The sequence below is a fragment of the Drosophila biarmipes genome, chromosome 2R, assembly GCF_025231255.1.
Source record: "Drosophila biarmipes strain raj3 chromosome 2R, RU_DBia_V1.1, whole genome shotgun sequence".
Lineage (NCBI taxonomy): Eukaryota > Metazoa > Arthropoda > Insecta > Diptera > Drosophilidae > Drosophila > Drosophila biarmipes.
Window position 1 is genome coordinate 22,422,061 of NC_066615.1, and position 17,016 is coordinate 22,439,076.

Genomic DNA, 17,016 nt, shown 5'->3' on the forward strand with positions numbered 1-17,016 from the left:
TATTTTATTAAATACCATTTTTTTAAATACCGTAAACATAAAAAAATCCAAACTATTTTCAAGATTGGCCTTAAAATTCTCACCCGCACTGTATTTTGCAGCCTTATTGAAGTGCCCTCTAAAAAATAAACTGTCGGTCAGAGAGCTCCCCTGTTATTGAACTGTGGTATTATTCCAAGAATCACATGCTAGTTAATTGACTCAAAATAACTAAAGCAACCCAACAAGCCGATAAGCTAGAACAACAACTTTTGACAAAAAATCGATATTTATTATATTTTTGTTTATTTATTTAACATTTAGTTCAGCATTTTAAGCAAGAGCAAGGCAGAGAAAGCAAAGCTCAGACTTATGAATTGTTGACTTCTGTCAGCACCCGATTTAGAGTCCAGTTCCAGGTCGAAGTTGTTGCAGGCCTCGGAATCACTGGAGTTATCGGGCAGGCAGAGGGAGCATTTCGAGTCCTCCAGACAGGATTTTTGTTCCTTCACAGACAGAGCACAACCCCTTTGCAGGCTGTCCTTCTTGTCGCCGACGACCTTGACATAGCAGTAGGAGTTAGCCGAGGTAGGCAGGCCACATTGGGAGGCGGTTAGGGCGGAGGACGCACCCTTGTTGCAGGAAGCCGACTGGGGAATAAACAAATTAAAATAACCCCATTAGGTATACATGAATTAGTTCTTGTTTTAGAAATTCTAGTTCTTAATCTAGAAGTATAATCTTTTACTTACATCAGAGCCTATGCATTGAATGCACTTGAAGTCCCTGCGCCCCTGGTTGTTGCACAACTGACCACTGCACTTTTGACATTGGTCGTCCTTGGCCGCACATTTTGCCTGGCCAGCCAAGGAAATCTGGGAGAAACAGCCCCGCTCACTCACGGCAACTGAAGATAATTTCATTAAATATATTTTTTATTGATTTCCAGACTTTAACTTACAGTCGTCGTAAATGGTAACGCAGACATCCAACTTATCGGAACAGCTGACGGTGGCATTCTGGCGCGTTGTTCTCAGACAATTCACGCCCTCGCAGCTAAAGCATTTGGGCAGCTCGACTGCATTCTGCACTTCAGGTGAAACTGCTCCCGAAATCTCTTGAGAGGCCAGCAGAAAAGCCAGCCAAATAAAAAACTTTCCCGATTGCAGCATTTTCTTGGAGCCTCCAACACCTTTGGGCGACCGAACCGAACTGAAACCAAGCTGCAACTAATTCGGAAAAATTCGAAAAGTCCACAATTGTTTTGCGACACTTGAGAAAATTCACACTAATCAGTCAGCAGACTGATAAAGAACTACAATGCGGTATTTGTTGTGCTAAGCATTTTCAAGATGCTTCCCTATAGATTAGTATTTCTGCCGGACTTATATCACGGTATATACGGTTTGTTTGCTTGGCCATTGATGAATCTTATCTGGCTTATGTCTGACAATTGATGAAATTGTAAACTAACTATTTTTTGACTCACGCCCCTCATTATTTTCTTTAATTACAAATTATTTATTAGCATAGGCTTTGATTTTATTTTTTGGATTTTCCTATCAAAAGGAAAGGCCTTTAAATTGCCCATGGGCGGTCACTTGATAATTTATTTGCCCTCCGGATATCTGTAACTAATCACTTTGGATCGGTGTGAGTTATGGCAATCAATTTTATGACACACTGGCCTATAATCTAAGTGTGCAAAAGATACGAACGAGTAAGACATTTGCGCTTTTAAATTGACTTTCACAACATTTGTTTATGGTTTCATATTTCGATTAGCTATGCTCGAACTAAATGTATCAATTAATACATTTTTTCTTACAAAATACTTTAATGCAGAGGTCAAACCTTGTTGGCCGGGCAAATTAAAGCACAGCTGTACTTATTTGCATACATTTACAACAGATTTTCCTTACAACCGACACGAGGGGATTACGTTACACAATCCGAGGAATGTAAGGGCGGGAAAGCCCCGAAATGGAAAAGGAAGGGAAAATAATACAAACATAACAAAGAAATATGCAAAGCAGATGAATTGGGGATAAATACGCGTGAGGGAAAATAAAAACGTAGGAAAGCGGGAAAACTGAAATCGTTACACCAAAATTGGGAGCTTACGTTGGGGGCAAGCAAAAGTTTTTAGCCTTGGTAATAGGGAAAGGCAAATGACACAAAGGAAAATGAGAGTGGGTCAATAATTTCGCAGATGTAGGAAAATCCACTGAAAAGTAAGTAAAAGTGGAAGGCCAGAAAAATTAGAGATAATGTCTAGGTACAGCTGGTACAGATGACCTTATGGCTAATGGTATTTTAAAGAACCACAAAATAACATTTTTCCGGTAGTACTAAACGAAATATGGGTTAATCTTTTGATGTGTTTATATATTGACTTGCAAGACGAAAGACATTTAAAATAAGATTAAAGGATTATATATTTATAACTTTCATAAGTCATATCTAATATTATACTACTTTATATCTAAACATATTTATATTTTCTTTTACCCACTACTTATACATAAGAACTCAAGTACCCTATAGCTCTCTTATCTACCTAAACTTATCCCCGTGCCCTGGGCTTCACCTGCTTTTCAGGACTCATAGGAAACAGTCCCTTGGGCCCACCATCCACTATTTCATGCTCCCGCTCCAGGCACTTGATCCGCTCCACCCGGGCCATGCTGAGGTACTCCTTGCCCCCACTGACCACGAAATGGAACTCGTCGAGCCCGGCGCAGGCGGCGGCATAGATGCCCCTTCGATTGACCACCACCACGGCCCCATTAAACTCGGTGTTGTGTCTCAGCAGGCGTTGCACCACCTCCTTGGCGGCCTTGTCCGGCTTTTCACCCCTTCTCATCGCCTCGACGGCCAGGAAGGCGGGCAGGTGTCGCATGAGGACGTCTCCATCGCCACTGGCCACCGCGGCTCCCACTTCATTATCCGCATAAATCCCGGCACCTGGCACCGCGGCGTCCCCCGCTCTGCCGGGGATCCGAAAGGGGGCGCCACTTGATTGGCTGGCCACGTGGAATTGACCCTCTGCGTCCAGGGCCAAAAAGGCCAGCTGATCGTGCTGACCCAGTACGATGGGGTATTCCGGGTGCGGCGGATGCTGCATCAGATGCTGCGGTAAGGGTGTGTATGGACCACAGTTTTCCGAGGGAGAAGGGTGCACATCACGCCAGAAGTTCGGTTGACAGGCGTTTAAACTCCATTCTTTCAGCACTTTCAGGGTGCTCATACTCCTAGGGTAGTCCTCCTTGTAACCCATGGCTGTGGCAAATCTCGTAGCACTTTTTCCAACCAAAAGAGAGTGTTTTGTGTACCTTACGACTGCATCTGCTACGAGGATGGCATTGCGAACTCCCTCCATTCCAGCCACTGCACCGTATCTCAAAGTGCCGCCATCCATGAGGGCCGCTTCCAGGGTCAAAGAGCCCTCCGCATCTGGGGAAGCTCCGCCGGCCAAAAGACGGCCACATCGCTGGCTCTGACAGGCCAGACATCCCTGGATCACCGCCTGACGAGTCCTTCGAGGTCCCTGCTGCAAAACACTCCACGCCTGCAAGTTGGCATCCGTGTAGTTCCACGTACTGATCAGGAGGGGTTGTACCAGTGATTTTCTGGTCCCGAACATTTTGAACTTCCTCTCCCTCATTCTCGGGTTCCAGTAGTATTTACGCGACTTTTCCTGGACACTGAGGGGCGACTTTAGTAGCAGGAGGAGGATCAGCAGTTGAAGGCAACAACTTTGCGCCAACATACTCCGCACAGAACTTATTCATGACTGAAAGTTGCCATCAGCCACAAATGTTTCTCTACAAATCTGTCTGGCGAATGGAGCTGAGTCATGGGAACTCCTATTATCTCGGAGCTGTTAAGCACGAGTGTTAAAGAGAGTGCACAGCTGAAGTCTTTTAACATTTTTAAACATTCGACAGACATAAAAGCTTTTAGGTTGAAAATATACTCAGAAGAAAAACAGACCTTAAATTTGAAGATAAATATCTATTTAACTCTTGCAGCTGTATTGTACTAGGGTCTAAGGAGGGCTTTGTAGTCTTGATATTGATAAATTTATTTGCCAAAATACAATGTCAGCAAGTGACAAGCCCGTACAAAAGGCATTTACCAACAGCAAGCCATTCAATGTGTGAATTATTAAACCAAGGAACTTGCACCTCCCCACATACATTACAAGCCCAAATGGCTCAAATAAATTTTGATTTATTTACTACAAACAATTTGCAAGTATTTATCCCATTTATACAATGTCAACAAGCAAAATATCTGCCAGACAAACTCGTAAGATACAATATTTGTTATGCACCGAACTTTGTCTATATAAATTTATGGGTGTTTGTTTGCTTTCTCGATTGGGTATGTGCGGCGGTGGGATGTGTGGGCGAGAATATCTGATGGAAACAAAACTTTTGTTTCAATCGCCTGTGAGAGGGGGGAAAAGAACTGCCAATTGGTAGGGACACACAGAACTGCCTCGAATCGTCGGTTAAAACGGGTAAAATCTGTAGGAGTACTTCAGGCAGAACAGGTTAGGGAACACCTAATTGGAACATAGTTGATTCTATACTTTAAGATACATTTACAATTAGATCAACACAAAAAATAAATATTGCCTTGAGTTTTAGGTACTCAATTACCTACCTGAAAATATAAATATTTATTACATTTAATCTACATCCCAACTTTTTTCCTTTTGGGTATCTAATCAATAAATGAATGAATTAGTGAATCAATGAATGAATTTATGAATGAATCGATGCACCAACTGGATGTGAGTTCATTGACGATGAACTAATAATCGGATTTTCCCAATGCTGATATTGGCAATCCCTGTCAAATATCCCGCATAGTTTTTGGTGTAAGTAATCCACTGCTGATTGGAAATGGGCCCACGATAACGTAGCTCCCACTGGCGTTTCCCCACCCCCACCACTTATCAAAAATGCTGTTTTCTCACAATTGACTTCAATCATGTTGGCCATATGTATTGACTGCTGATTGATTGATGAAGCCCAGCGAGTGGTTAGTTGTTGGGCCTAAATTGCATAAATCCTTGGCGCCCGGCCTTTCGATTTCCTTTCGGCCCACGTTATTTGGCCTGCGGTCCGCTCTGCCCGTCCCGCCCACTCCTCCGCCCCCTCACTCGCACACTCGAGTAATTGCGTTTATTGTGCGTTTGAGATTTGTAATTCGACGGCTGGGCCCCTGCATTTGTGTTCCTATCTGCCAGTACGAGTATCTGCGAGTGTGTGTGCTGGCCAGTTGGGGATTGGTTTTGGCCGTGTTGATTGAAACTGGCTTAAGTAATCGACAGTTGATTGGCCGATTTGATTGCTGGTGTTGTAGGTCGGTTGTCACTGAATATTGTTCGGCGCTCGGACTGCGTTTTGGCATTTGCGAAATGTGGCAAACGCAGAATCCATCCATAAATGCGGCCAGGAATTGTGGATTTAAGTGAGTGATAAAGCATGTTCAGTTAGAAATAAATATGCATAATGCATAAAGAAATATTTAAAGGCCAATATAGAAAAAATGGTAACGAAGTGAAGGTGTCCAAACTGCATTATAAATCGTATATTCCTTCCAAGAACTAAAGATATAAGGATGTCTTCTTTATGAAATACACAAAATGCCTAGAATGCAGAAACCAACTCCTTTTGCTCTTTTCGTTTATTTAGCATGCCTTTGATTTGGTTTCACCAGCCGCAAACTACTTTCAAAAATTAGCAGATTGACAGCGCCACATCCTTTCGCTCCCTTGGCTGCCCCCACTTAACCCTCCGCTCCAACTTTTTCTATGTCAGGTACAATCTTTGAGTCTGAACCCTGACCCAGATTCCCCCGAAGGCCCCAAAGAGCCCCAAGAGCCCGCAGAAACCCCGAGCCCCAAGTCTGCAGAGGCTCTTGAGCGGCTAAATAAGCTTGCCGGCGGCTACAAACACTTTTGCGCCTGGACGCAGCCAAAAGCAGCACTTTGTGCCGAGCGGCCTGGCGGTGGGGTGGCATGGGTTAAGTTTGCTGTGCGGTGTGTAGCAAAACGTAAATAACTTGCCAAAGCAGAAAGCAAACAAACAAACTGCCAGGAGGAGCAGCAGGGAAACCGAGCCAGAGAAACGTAAAATACCGCAAAATGGCGCAAAAGAAAATCCACTTTCCCGGTGAAAAGTTCTCCACATTATTGGCGTTGTTGTTGTGCCACTGATGCATGTGCCGCCCCCTTCGCTTACCTGTTGCCCCTCCATTCACCTGCTTCCTCGGCTCTGCCGAAACGCCACCATTAGTTGACCTGAAAATGGCTTCAAGTGGCGCTCAACTCTTCTCTTCCAGTGGCTTCCACATGCACTCCAATATTTAACATAAACAAATATAAACGAACTGCTTCAGCGGCTGTCAGAGCGAGTGTATCTCAATCCAGTTGGAAACTGAGAGATACATTTTTATTTAAACTGGATTGCTATATTTTTAAAGGTTCTTATAAGGAAATTAAAAAAGAAATCGAAGTAAATATGATGAATTAATTTAATTTAAGAGAGTTACTAATTAAAATTTAATATAAAATTGAGCTAAAAGAATTAACTTTAACATATTCCTGCAATAAAGAATGCATAACTCAGCATCAATATTTCCTAGAAATCAAATATTTTGTGTCAGTGGTTTAGTGTTACTTACCCTGTTTTCTTCAGGTAAGTTCTAAAAATCCAATTTAGATCGCAAATGTTTTAGCTGTTATCAAAGTGGCCAAAAATCAAATATATTTCCCCAGACTTTAGTAGCACTTACCCCATTTTCCTGAGATCTTAAAAAGTTTATTTGAATTGCAAATCTACTGCCGGCTGGCAAAGTGGATTAATAAAGTCCACATTCCAGGCAGTCTCCAATCAAATGACCAAGAGTAGACATTATGCGTTTAATCAAGATGAGATCCCGATGCCCCAACGGGGAAACCAGTTCCACCGGACACCCAACGAGAGTTAGGAGGAGGTTTTCTAGTTGTCAAACCCTTGGGTGGGCAATTTTAAGCAGAACGCGACATCGGGCAATCAAAACTGCCATGATTAATGTCAGCACAATTGACATAAAGCATTGGCCATGGCTGAGAGTGGAAACCGCCGAGGGCCATCGCCATCGCCATCCAGGCCAACTGGAAAAACTCGAAATTGCGAGGAGACCAACTGGAGGATGCAATTATTGATGGATTATTTACTGTCAGCACTGTCCGTTATGACAATGAGATATGGCCACAGGGCGGGATGGCTGTCTGTCTGTCTGGAGAATGTCTGCAGCCAATGACACCGACTAGACGAGTAGTTGAATAGGAGTTTGGATAGCAGTTGCTGCCCTCGAGCCCGAGTCATTGAATCCTGCTCCTTTTGGCATCTTTCACAGCGCTGACTTTGCGATTTATGGCCCGCAATTATCTGGAGTGTGTGTGTGCCCGTCATTAGTATTCAATATATTCCAGATATCCCGCATTGCATTGATGCATTAATTGCGCGTAATCACCTTTCATATAAATAAGCAAATAGTACAGAGCAAATAATACAGGAGCATAACTCCTGCACAGGAAAAAATAAGATGCTTAAGGAATATGACAGTGCTAGAAATCAATGAATTTATATATATCAAGGTGAGCTAGAGAAAAGAGGGGGATTTATATTAGAACTCACACCAGGGACTCTTGGAGGTAAGATATGAGATTGACGATATTTTTGTGACAAACCCGGAGGTGGATTGTTTCAAAACTGTTTCCTGTTTTCATGTAGTGATTTCCATGTTAATGTTAGAACAAAAGTAGTACAATTCCCATTTAAATACATTTTTGTTCTGTGCAGAACTCCCAAGTAGGAAGCCAAAGTCAAAGTCAAGCGCCGGCGACGCCTTCGCTCATTTACATATTTCGTGTAATTATGCGGGAAATTACAACGGGAGCGCCGGGCCACCGGCCATCACCACATTCGTCGAAGTATCATCATAATCACCATCGTAGTCGTCCTCACAATCCGTCGCATAACTTCTTGTCATGGCCCTGAGACTTTGGCTGCCAGTCGGACGCAGACGTTTGCCGTTAATTATGTTGACAGCATTGACAGCAGCGCTGGGGATCGCGATTGGGACTCAGAACGGGGATATATATAGACGCCTTTTGGAGGCGGGGGACCACCAGCCATGTTGTGTCAATCGATAAACGCTTAATCGCCTTGAATTGATAATAGCCACACTGCCCATTATGACCGCGCTGATGGCCCGTCTAATGGATAATTTGTGTTTCGGCCAACTTTTGATTTGGCCGCTCAATCACATTTCGAATGCAAAACGTCAAATCGAAACGGAAATGAAGTCCAAAAAGTTATGCTTCTTTGATTCCCGATGACTCGAGCAATTTCCATAAATTTATTGGAAACTTATCAACAAGCCGTGGGAGTGGAAAATGTCTGAATACGAATTGGTTAGCTGGTACATTGGGTGCAGAAGAAAAAAAGGTTGAAATAAATAAATAAATTGCAATTTACAATATACAAAAGTAAAATAAAACATATTTATTGTGCAATAAACACCAAAAAAATTACACATGCGTCGGCCGGGAATCGAACCCGGGTCAACTGCTTGGAAGGCAACTATGCTAACCATTACACCACCGACGCCGGTGGAGGGGAGGCGAAAATAAACTCAAAAAAAATATTTGTAAATATTTATTTTAATTAAAAATTTAAAAAATCTCAAATCAAATGTATGCGCATTTTAAGCCCGGTTTAATTGCTTGGGAGTCAATTAAGTTAACCCATACAAAAAGTTTTTTTAAATGACCAAAAAAATTGAGGAATGCGTCGACCGGGAGTCGAACCCGGATCAACTGCTTGGAAGGCAACTATGCTAACCGCTACACCATCGACGCCTACAATTTCGCAGAAAAAATTAGTCCAAAAATACTAACTATGTTGCTAAAAAACAATCTGTAATATTTAAATATGTCACATAAAAAACATAAAAAAATCAAGGATGCTCTCGGCTGGGAGTCGAACCCGGAACAATTATTTCGAGACAAATATACCGGCGCTGAGGAAATAAGGAAAAAACCTTAAAAACAAAATCAATAAATTATTTAAGGTTTATATGAAAGACATTCAAAATGAAAATTTAAGAAAAGTCAGACATGCGTCGACCGGGAGTCGAACCCGGATCAACTGCTTGGAAGGCAACTATGCTAACCGCTACACCATCGACGCCTGTGAGCCAAGCGAAAAAACTACTCAACTAAAGCGATAGGATTCCAAAAGAGAAAGCTGGGAGAAAAGGGGTTGAACTGAAACAATAACTAGAAGAGAGAGTCATAGATGAAAAAACGACTTATAAGACAGCTGCGCTATCTGAGTTTCAGCTTACCCTATAAAAACAAAGAATAAGATCTAAAAATAGAACCAGTAAGTATTACTAGTTGATCAAAACAAAGAAGTTTTATTTGATTAACATTTTAAGTAACACACTTGCGCTTGCCGCTGACCTCAGACCCCTCGCGCTATTCCATTATAAATTGCAAAAATCTTACAAATTTATGGGCTGCCGTAAGATAAATAAAATGATATTTATGATGATTGCTTATTTGCTTTGAGAGTAATTGGTTGAATCTGTTTGCCCAGCTCCACCGCGAGTGTGGAGACGGTGTGGAAACCTCTTGAACCGCCATGTAGGTGTTGCGTAGGTGTCAAAGGTCAATGGGTTTTCTGTGCGACAGAGACCGCCTGTGGACAAACTTGCTCAGCGACTCCAAATGCCAAACGAACAGGCGGAAAACGACGAGTCTTGTGTGCGAAAAAAGAAGCCTCCGCCGCCTGCCAGACTTTGCTTTTGACAAACTTATTAAAAAAGTTTCTGCCAGTCGGCAAATATCATAATCATCTGCATTTCAGATAGTCCTCCCCCCTTTTCCAAGCCTCATCTTTTCCGCCATAACCAGCGAAGGCTGTGCCTGGCCTATGCCCTCCGACTTGAGCTCGTCATCGCCAGACTTTTGGTCGCAAAGTTTACTGCTAATGGTACACTTGATGCTCTCTCAAAGGGTTTGAGGCTTTTAAGTAGAAGCATTAAAAACACCCTCATCCAACGTTTTTAACTGAATGTTTATATTTATTTCAGGCCATTTAGCGATGTAAAACTGGGGTCTAAAGGTTGCTATTAGATGATTCGCAAAGATGCAAAGATAACTAACTATTTATATCTAAGTATTTACAGAGTTATAACAATTTGGATTTTATTTACCTATTTAATTTCCAAATTCCAATTTTTAAACTTCTCAAATAAAACTCATGATGGCACATCACACAGAAAATGACACAGAAAGCTAATTAAATGAAATTTAAACCTTTTATTCTAGTACAGGAACATATTTTAAGCAATACGATCATCTCTATTACCACTCTTTATTTAGCATCCTCCATTTCAAGTGACACTTTTGAAGAGTATTCAGATTTCACACAAAAACTCTACCCACTCTCAATTAATTGTCAAACAATGTGAAGTGCCATTGTGTGATTATGCGATTGAAATGATGGATGTGTAAATAGTTTTATCAACTGTTTATGCCATTCATATTAAACAAGTTTAATACGAGAGCTGACAAAGTCGAGCTCGAAAATTGAAATGCGAATATTCGCTCTTGCATGGCAAAATTAATATGTGCATAAAACTTCCATTGTGGCTGGCCGTAATAACAAAATTTTAATTAAATATTTGCCAAAATATGTATTTATATTAATTTTGCCCGCGCACTTTGCATGCTGGAACTCCATCGCTTTTTTCACAGCCAAGGCGGAAGAATAATTTATAATGGCATGCAAATTTGTAGCGTTAAACTTTCAGTTGAGTAAGCGTAAGGTATGAAGGTTGGGTACTTAGGATGATTAGTGGCTGATTGTTTGAATTTCGTTGATAAATACTTGCAGGCATACTTTTAGGGGTATGAAAAGGGTTAAGCATTAACCACTGACATTACGAGTAAGGGGTATTCCGCAGTTTATACTACATTTATTTGTATGCGCGGAAGCCAAAGTTGGTCAGGGGCTCGTGGTGCCCCAGAGGGGACTTTCGGGTGGTGAATTACAAAAGCGGTGGCCAGTCCATGGGACCCGTGTCCCCCACCACCACCTCCGAAATATTTTCAAGCTGTGCGTGCGGAAATTAAAGGCATCAGGCCATGGACGACTTGCAAGCCGGCCACATCCACATCCACTTGGGCTCATAGTTGCCTTGCGGCTTTGGCTAATAGAATTAGAATGTGCACCACATGGGCAATTTTCTGCAAATTTGTCGTTCGCTTCGGATGTGTTTGTATGGGCATTTCGCAGCTGCTGCCGGCTAGTGTTCCAGGCCGAGAGGATCGCAGCCTTGCTGCTCCAGCCCCGCTAATTAGTTGGCCAAGACGCGGCAACAGGCCAGGAAAAGAAGGCGAGGAGCAGACATGGGGGCCATGTTCGCTTCGGAGGAGCCTCAGTCCCGAGGAGGTTGTCGGATGTCACCAAAGGTTGATTGGGATCAAGGTGAGAACGAAGTTGTTGCCGCCGCCACGGAGCCATGAATTGTCCACTTTACGAGTATACTCGTAGTGGGTGCCACGGAGGTGCGGAATTCAATGGGATGTCCCTGGGTCCGTCGCTATTTTTGTGTAGGTCCATCGGCAACAATGTCTGGGGCCTTGTCTTTCGGCATTGTTTTCTTTTTTGCAAGCCGAGTTATTCAGCCTGGACTTATTACAGAGTTTTAATTGGATAAAGGAATATTGTGTTCACGTTTTGGGAATATTTGTAAGCCATTTTGCAAGTTAAAACATAAAAGGGGACACTAGGGATGGGTTAAAAATATTTTCAATGTAGTTTAGTATTTTTAGAATTTTTGAAATGCATTTTTTTGTTTTAAATTTGCAATCCTTGAACTTAGTTTGGCTTATTTTCATGAGCCAATAAATTGAATTATATTAACTTTATATTAAAATTATTTTCCTTATACTCTAAATTTTTACTCCTCACCATAACGGTCCTCTAACTAACGGTTAGCTATAGAATTAGATATTAACAACAAAATGCAATTACCGTGCACCATGACCGGTCGAAAACCCGCGACAATTTAGCGACGCTGCGGATTTTCAGGCCTGAATAACGAAGCATTCTCCGTCGCCGCATGACAACGGAAATTAAATTGCATGAAATTGGAAAATTATTACACGCAGGCACACAGAGAGTGGAAAATGCATTTGCATAGTGTTGAGGTAGCCGTGCAATTTGGCCGGCCATTTAAGCCAAATTAAGGCCCCCTTGCCGGCTCCACTTGGCCTAAAACCCCGTCTCTTTGGACGTCTTTCGATGTCTTCCGATGACCATACTATACTGTACGGCTGCGTGTTGCTGGCGGTCACATGCAATCAAGGCTGCAATTTTCTTAACCAGTTTCCTTCAACCAGTTGACAATTCGTGTGCGTAACGCGGTCTAGACCCCGTCACTTGGTCCTAGCCGTTTTCTATCGCCAACACGAGTGGACGGTGCACAGCGAATGTTGGGAGTTTTCCTGTGGTGATCAATAATTTATTACATTTAAGATACCATTTTGTGTCCCATAGATTATAAGAAACATACAAAAATATACTGCGATCCTTGAAAACCTTAAATGTTGGCCCAGAAACTTAAATATAAATATTGTCTTTTGATATACAGATTTAAGATTACTTCCTGGGCTGGAAAGTCAAATAGGATGCTACTACCAATTTTTATTTGCAGTGCTCCCCTGAGAGTCTCATCTTTGTGGGCTCCTTCAGGCCTTCGGTTTTGGCATTGGCATGCATCGCCAATCAGTTGGCAGTTTGTTTGGCTTAATCGCCTGCGTAATTGATATGCGCCTGTATGGAGGTGTATCCATACGCATGGATGTGCTGGGAGGCGGGAGCTTCCTAGGTTCTTTTTTAATTAAGCTCCACAGCTCGTTGGCTTTTAGCTGGCAATTTAACAGAGACATTAATGCGGGGAGTTGGCCGGCGATTGAGGCAGATGCTAAATGGATGTGGAAATAGAATGAGATGACAGCGATTGATCTGGGGGAGCGTGTGTGTGGGGTCGGGCGAAGATTGTATCTGGCGATGGCCAGAGATATTATCGGATGTAAGGGGTTTAGTTTTTACGATGGCCATATTTTAGACTGGTTTGAGATACACAAAAGCAAGGAAATAATTAGATGCAATGTTACCAGACTATTTTTAATGATATGTGAGGATACAACCTAAAAATCCCTTACTACGTTACGTTCAATACATTTGGATTAATATTCAAAAAAGAAAGTAGATAACTATATACGTACATCTTATATTCCACCACACAAAAACCATTTATTTCGTGCAGCAATCGATAAAATATTATTTTATTTGAAGCCCTTTTCATCGCCAAATCATTTATGCGCATGTGGCAAAAATTACAATTACAAATGGTTCGTTTTTCAGGCCATTCTTTGGCGGTCCCGCAGCGCCTACCTCTGCCCCCTGACCCCGTTTAACCCCCTGTTGCCGGTGGCCCCGCCGTGGTCAAAGACAAATATTGGGCCGCAATCACTCAGCTGTGAAGATGCCGCAGAGCAAACACAAACAGAATACGGAGGCCCATCAGCCACAGTGGGCAGCAGAAGCAAAACAACACCAGCTGACCGGTCATCATAACACACAGAGGAGGGCGGACAGTAGCTGCTATAAATATGCGAATGCCAAATAAACAAAGTGGAACAAAAAGGGGCTGCGAGCCAAGGGAAAATGGGCGGGGCGGCCATTGAAATGCCAAAAACGTAAAGCGCAGCTGAGGGAACCAATCCAAATATTGTCTTTAAGTGGTGGGAAAAAGGGCCAGCAACAGAGTTCAAATATTATTATATTTTAATGCACTATTTTTCTATGTTAATCAGGGGATTTTAATTATAACACATAAAATAACGATAAATTCTTTCCGAGTCACAGAAGGACAGAAGAATTTCGACAAAAATTGTATTATATATAATGCACTATAAGTTTGTATACTCTTGCAGTTATAAAAAAATAATCAACTTTAGTAAATAATTTGTTTCCCGATCGTTCCTATGACAGCCATATGATATAGTAGTCCGATTTTGATAAAATTTAAATCGAAATTCAGAACTAATTAAAACATGGTATTTCCAAGCTTAGAAGGTTAAATGGTAAAAAACACCAAAGATATAATTTTTTTTAATTTTGTATCCGATTGTTCCTATAGGAGCTATAAGATATACTTGTCCGATTCGGCTTGTTCCGACTTATATACTACCTGCAATAGAAAGAAGACTTTTGGGAAAGTTTCAGCCCGATAGCTTTTAAACTGAGAGACTAGTTTGCTTAGAAACGGACGGACAGACGGACATGGCTAGATCGACTCGTCTAGTGACATCTCCGAATGCGGTTGGCTTAAACCAAATTAAATTAAATAGCTCCGGGCTTGGTTAACCCGGATTCGGTGTTCGAGGGTGTTGCAAGCTAGTGCGGCGGCTTATGTAATGAAGCCTCGAGTGCTCCCAAGTGCAGTGGGGCACGCTTTGCATACTCCAGTGTTGCAAGTACGGCAGCAGCCTCAACGACACAGCGGCGGCTTGAACAACATTTGAGGGCCAGTCGAGGGCAGCTCGAAAGCTCCGATTGTGTGCGTGACTTTGACCCTTTCCCCCCAGCTGGCAGACACATAAATCGGGCTCCAAATCAATTATGTTGGCCGTCTGCGGGTCCTTATCTGCCGCACTGCTCCACATGGGGCTTGATTATAATCCAAGGTCAGTGCGTGTCCGGGGCAAGAGTCGAATCGGGTATTTCACGCACGTTTTCAGCATTAATTGATATTTGCAGTAATACGCATAAGTCAAGAGCAGGACAGCAGCGAAATGAATAGCAAATGAGTTGCCAAGGAAGTGGATAAAAAGGGAAGAAGGGCCCAAGCCAAAATGTTAGTAGAGGAGCTTGTAACTAGTTCTTAGTATAGAAAACCCAAACAAATGTTCTGAATGGCACCTATGTTCTATTTATACTGTTAGTCTTTAATGTTAACGCCCACATGGTTCCCTTAAATATGCCAACATTTTTCCCAGGCTGTATGGTACTCCGAAAATCTGTTATTGGGAATTTAGTGCAAACAAAACGCTTTGCTAAACGCAAACGGCATACTAATTAGTGGTCTCCAGCCCTGGTGAATTCATACCCCTCCCCGGGGCAACGTTCATTGACCTTGGGCCTGGCCAAAGATGTTCATCCCAAATGCGAACACCAAACTACCAGCTTAAATATTTACATGTTGAGCCCTGAGACAATGTCAGCATAATTGAATTTTCAATGCAAATATTTGATGTCAGACGGTTGGGCGAGGCATTAAACAGCTGGAGTCGAGAAAGTTAATGAAAAGCAGGTGTTTTTCCTAATTGGACTGGCTAAACACTATATAAGCTTATCAATAATTTATATTTTGTTCTTTAGGAAAAAATGCTGACGTGGGATTATTTCATAAGAGATCATAAAGTTCCGGAAATGTTTTTACCTTTTATCATTGCAGCAGATTGTGCTCCTTATCAGCCCTTCCAGGACTTCCATTGAATGCAAGATAACAGTCTCCTTAAGGCTCTTTATCTAATCTGTCCAGTAACTTACTTTATTTATTTTTTTTTCTATAAAGCTTTTATTATTAAAGGTAAGTCGGTTGGTATAGTTTTATCATCCACATTATATTTATCTTTAATTATTTAGCCAAAGTTATACAATAAAAATTGCAATGTGGGAAGTTTGTAAAAAAAGATCAACTGCGTCGACCGGGAGTCGAACCCGGATCAACTGCTTGGAAGGCAACTATGCTAACCGCTACACCATCGACGCTCACGGGGGACGCGAGAATTTTTGCCCACATGAGTCAACCCCTTACTCTCTTCAGAACCAGAAGAGTAAGGCGCTCTAAAAATAGAACAATCGCCAGCCACGCCTCACAAAACGAGATTGTGGAAATCTTTATGTTCGTGCCTATCAAATTAGGTCGTCTTGGCGACTATTGGGAAATTATAATATGTTTTTTTGAGCTCAATAAACTAATCATTAGATTTGGCACGTTGCCACAGAATTGCAGAGATAGCTATTATATTCATAGGAAACAAACAACCCAGAAATAACTATTGCTGACACATCTGTTAAAAACAAAGTGGAAAATAGCCATATATGAACAAATATAAATAAACAATTGTGTTAACTTAAGGTTGCCTTTTTTAATAAATATTTACATAAGTACCAACCATTGTCACATAACACGCTTCTTTTTTTAAATTTATTAATATATAAATGAGTTTTTCTATTAAATGGGATATGTTTATAGACATAGTTTTAGGCGGCAGAGACTCCTTAGCTTGAGTTGCAGGCTAAATCTATCCTATCATGAAGGCTAGCTTACTGAAGAATTTAAAACTGAGTGTGACAAATGGGGCTTGCCCAATCCAAGACAAGTTACCAAACGCACTCAGCTCCGACGCCAGCTGCATTGGCACTGCCAAAGCTTTCATATGCAAATGCGGAGTTTGGTGGGTCAAACAACTCGAAAAACACACCCACTCTGTGGAAAACAGCTAACAAAAGGTTAAAGGCTGACCACATGCGGTCCACGAGCTAAACTATTTATTACACACCAACCTCAGCTCTTTCGTGTGTAAGAAAGACAAACAGCAGTTGGGGCCTAAATAACCGAATCGTGTTCGGTTTGATCTTTGACAGGGACTCCCTAAAGTGTTTTATTTCTCGAACCGATCTCGCCGGTACTTAATTAATTTGTATGATCCGCTCGCAGCGTGTCGGTAATTTCCCGTATCCGAAAGCGTTTTGCCGGGCCTAACAAATTGCGGGCAATACATCAAAATCTATCAAGCGAATGCCCAGTTCCATTTGGCTACCTTTTTCGACCGTATTCTATGGGGCTCATAATTGATGGGAATCTGCTGGGATCGTGGACACG

At 42.0% G+C, this 17,016-nt stretch overlaps 2 protein-coding genes and 4 non-coding genes across 7 annotated transcripts; all 6 read right to left on the reverse strand.

Annotated features, from left to right (window-relative positions):
• Positions 1-249: 249 nt before the first annotated feature.
• On the reverse strand, positions 250-1,212 carry LOC108022303 (uncharacterized). The gene is made up of 3 exons (XM_017091163.3): positions 941-1,212; positions 732-886; positions 250-629 (listed from the first exon to the last, which is right to left on the reverse strand). The coding sequence occupies exons 1-3, from the start codon at positions 1,149-1,151 to the stop codon at positions 300-302; spliced, it is 696 nt and encodes a 231-aa protein (XP_016946652.1). The 5' UTR covers positions 1,152-1,212; the 3' UTR covers positions 250-299.
• A 1,248-nt stretch (positions 1,213-2,460) lies between these two features.
• On the reverse strand, positions 2,461-6,347 carry LOC108022149 (L-asparaginase-like protein GD25160). Of its 2 annotated transcripts, XM_050888108.1 has the most exons (2): positions 6,240-6,347; positions 2,461-3,697 (listed from the first exon to the last, which is right to left on the reverse strand). In XM_050888108.1, the coding sequence occupies exons 1-2, from the start codon at positions 6,252-6,254 to the stop codon at positions 2,546-2,548; spliced, it is 1,167 nt and encodes a 388-aa protein (XP_050744065.1). In that variant the 5' UTR covers positions 6,255-6,347; the 3' UTR covers positions 2,461-2,545. The 2 variants fall into 2 exon arrangements, with proteins under 2 accessions (XP_050744065.1, XP_016946480.1); XM_017090991.3 differs by lacking the exon at positions 6,240-6,347 and having other exon boundaries at positions 2,461-3,764.
• Positions 6,348-8,582: 2,235 nt separating this feature from the next.
• On the reverse strand, positions 8,583-8,654 carry Trnag-ucc (transfer RNA glycine (anticodon UCC)). The gene has a single exon. It is a non-coding gene; the product is annotated as a tRNA-Gly (tRNA).
• A 179-nt stretch (positions 8,655-8,833) lies between these two features.
• On the reverse strand, positions 8,834-8,905 carry Trnag-ucc (transfer RNA glycine (anticodon UCC)). The gene has a single exon. It is a non-coding gene; the product is annotated as a tRNA-Gly (tRNA).
• A 259-nt stretch (positions 8,906-9,164) lies between these two features.
• Positions 9,165-9,236, reverse strand: Trnag-ucc (transfer RNA glycine (anticodon UCC)). The gene has a single exon. It is a non-coding gene; the product is annotated as a tRNA-Gly (tRNA).
• A 6,591-nt stretch (positions 9,237-15,827) lies between these two features.
• On the reverse strand, positions 15,828-15,899 carry Trnag-ucc (transfer RNA glycine (anticodon UCC)). Its single transcript has one exon. It is a non-coding gene; the product is annotated as a tRNA-Gly (tRNA).
• Positions 15,900-17,016: the final 1,117 nt, after the last annotated feature.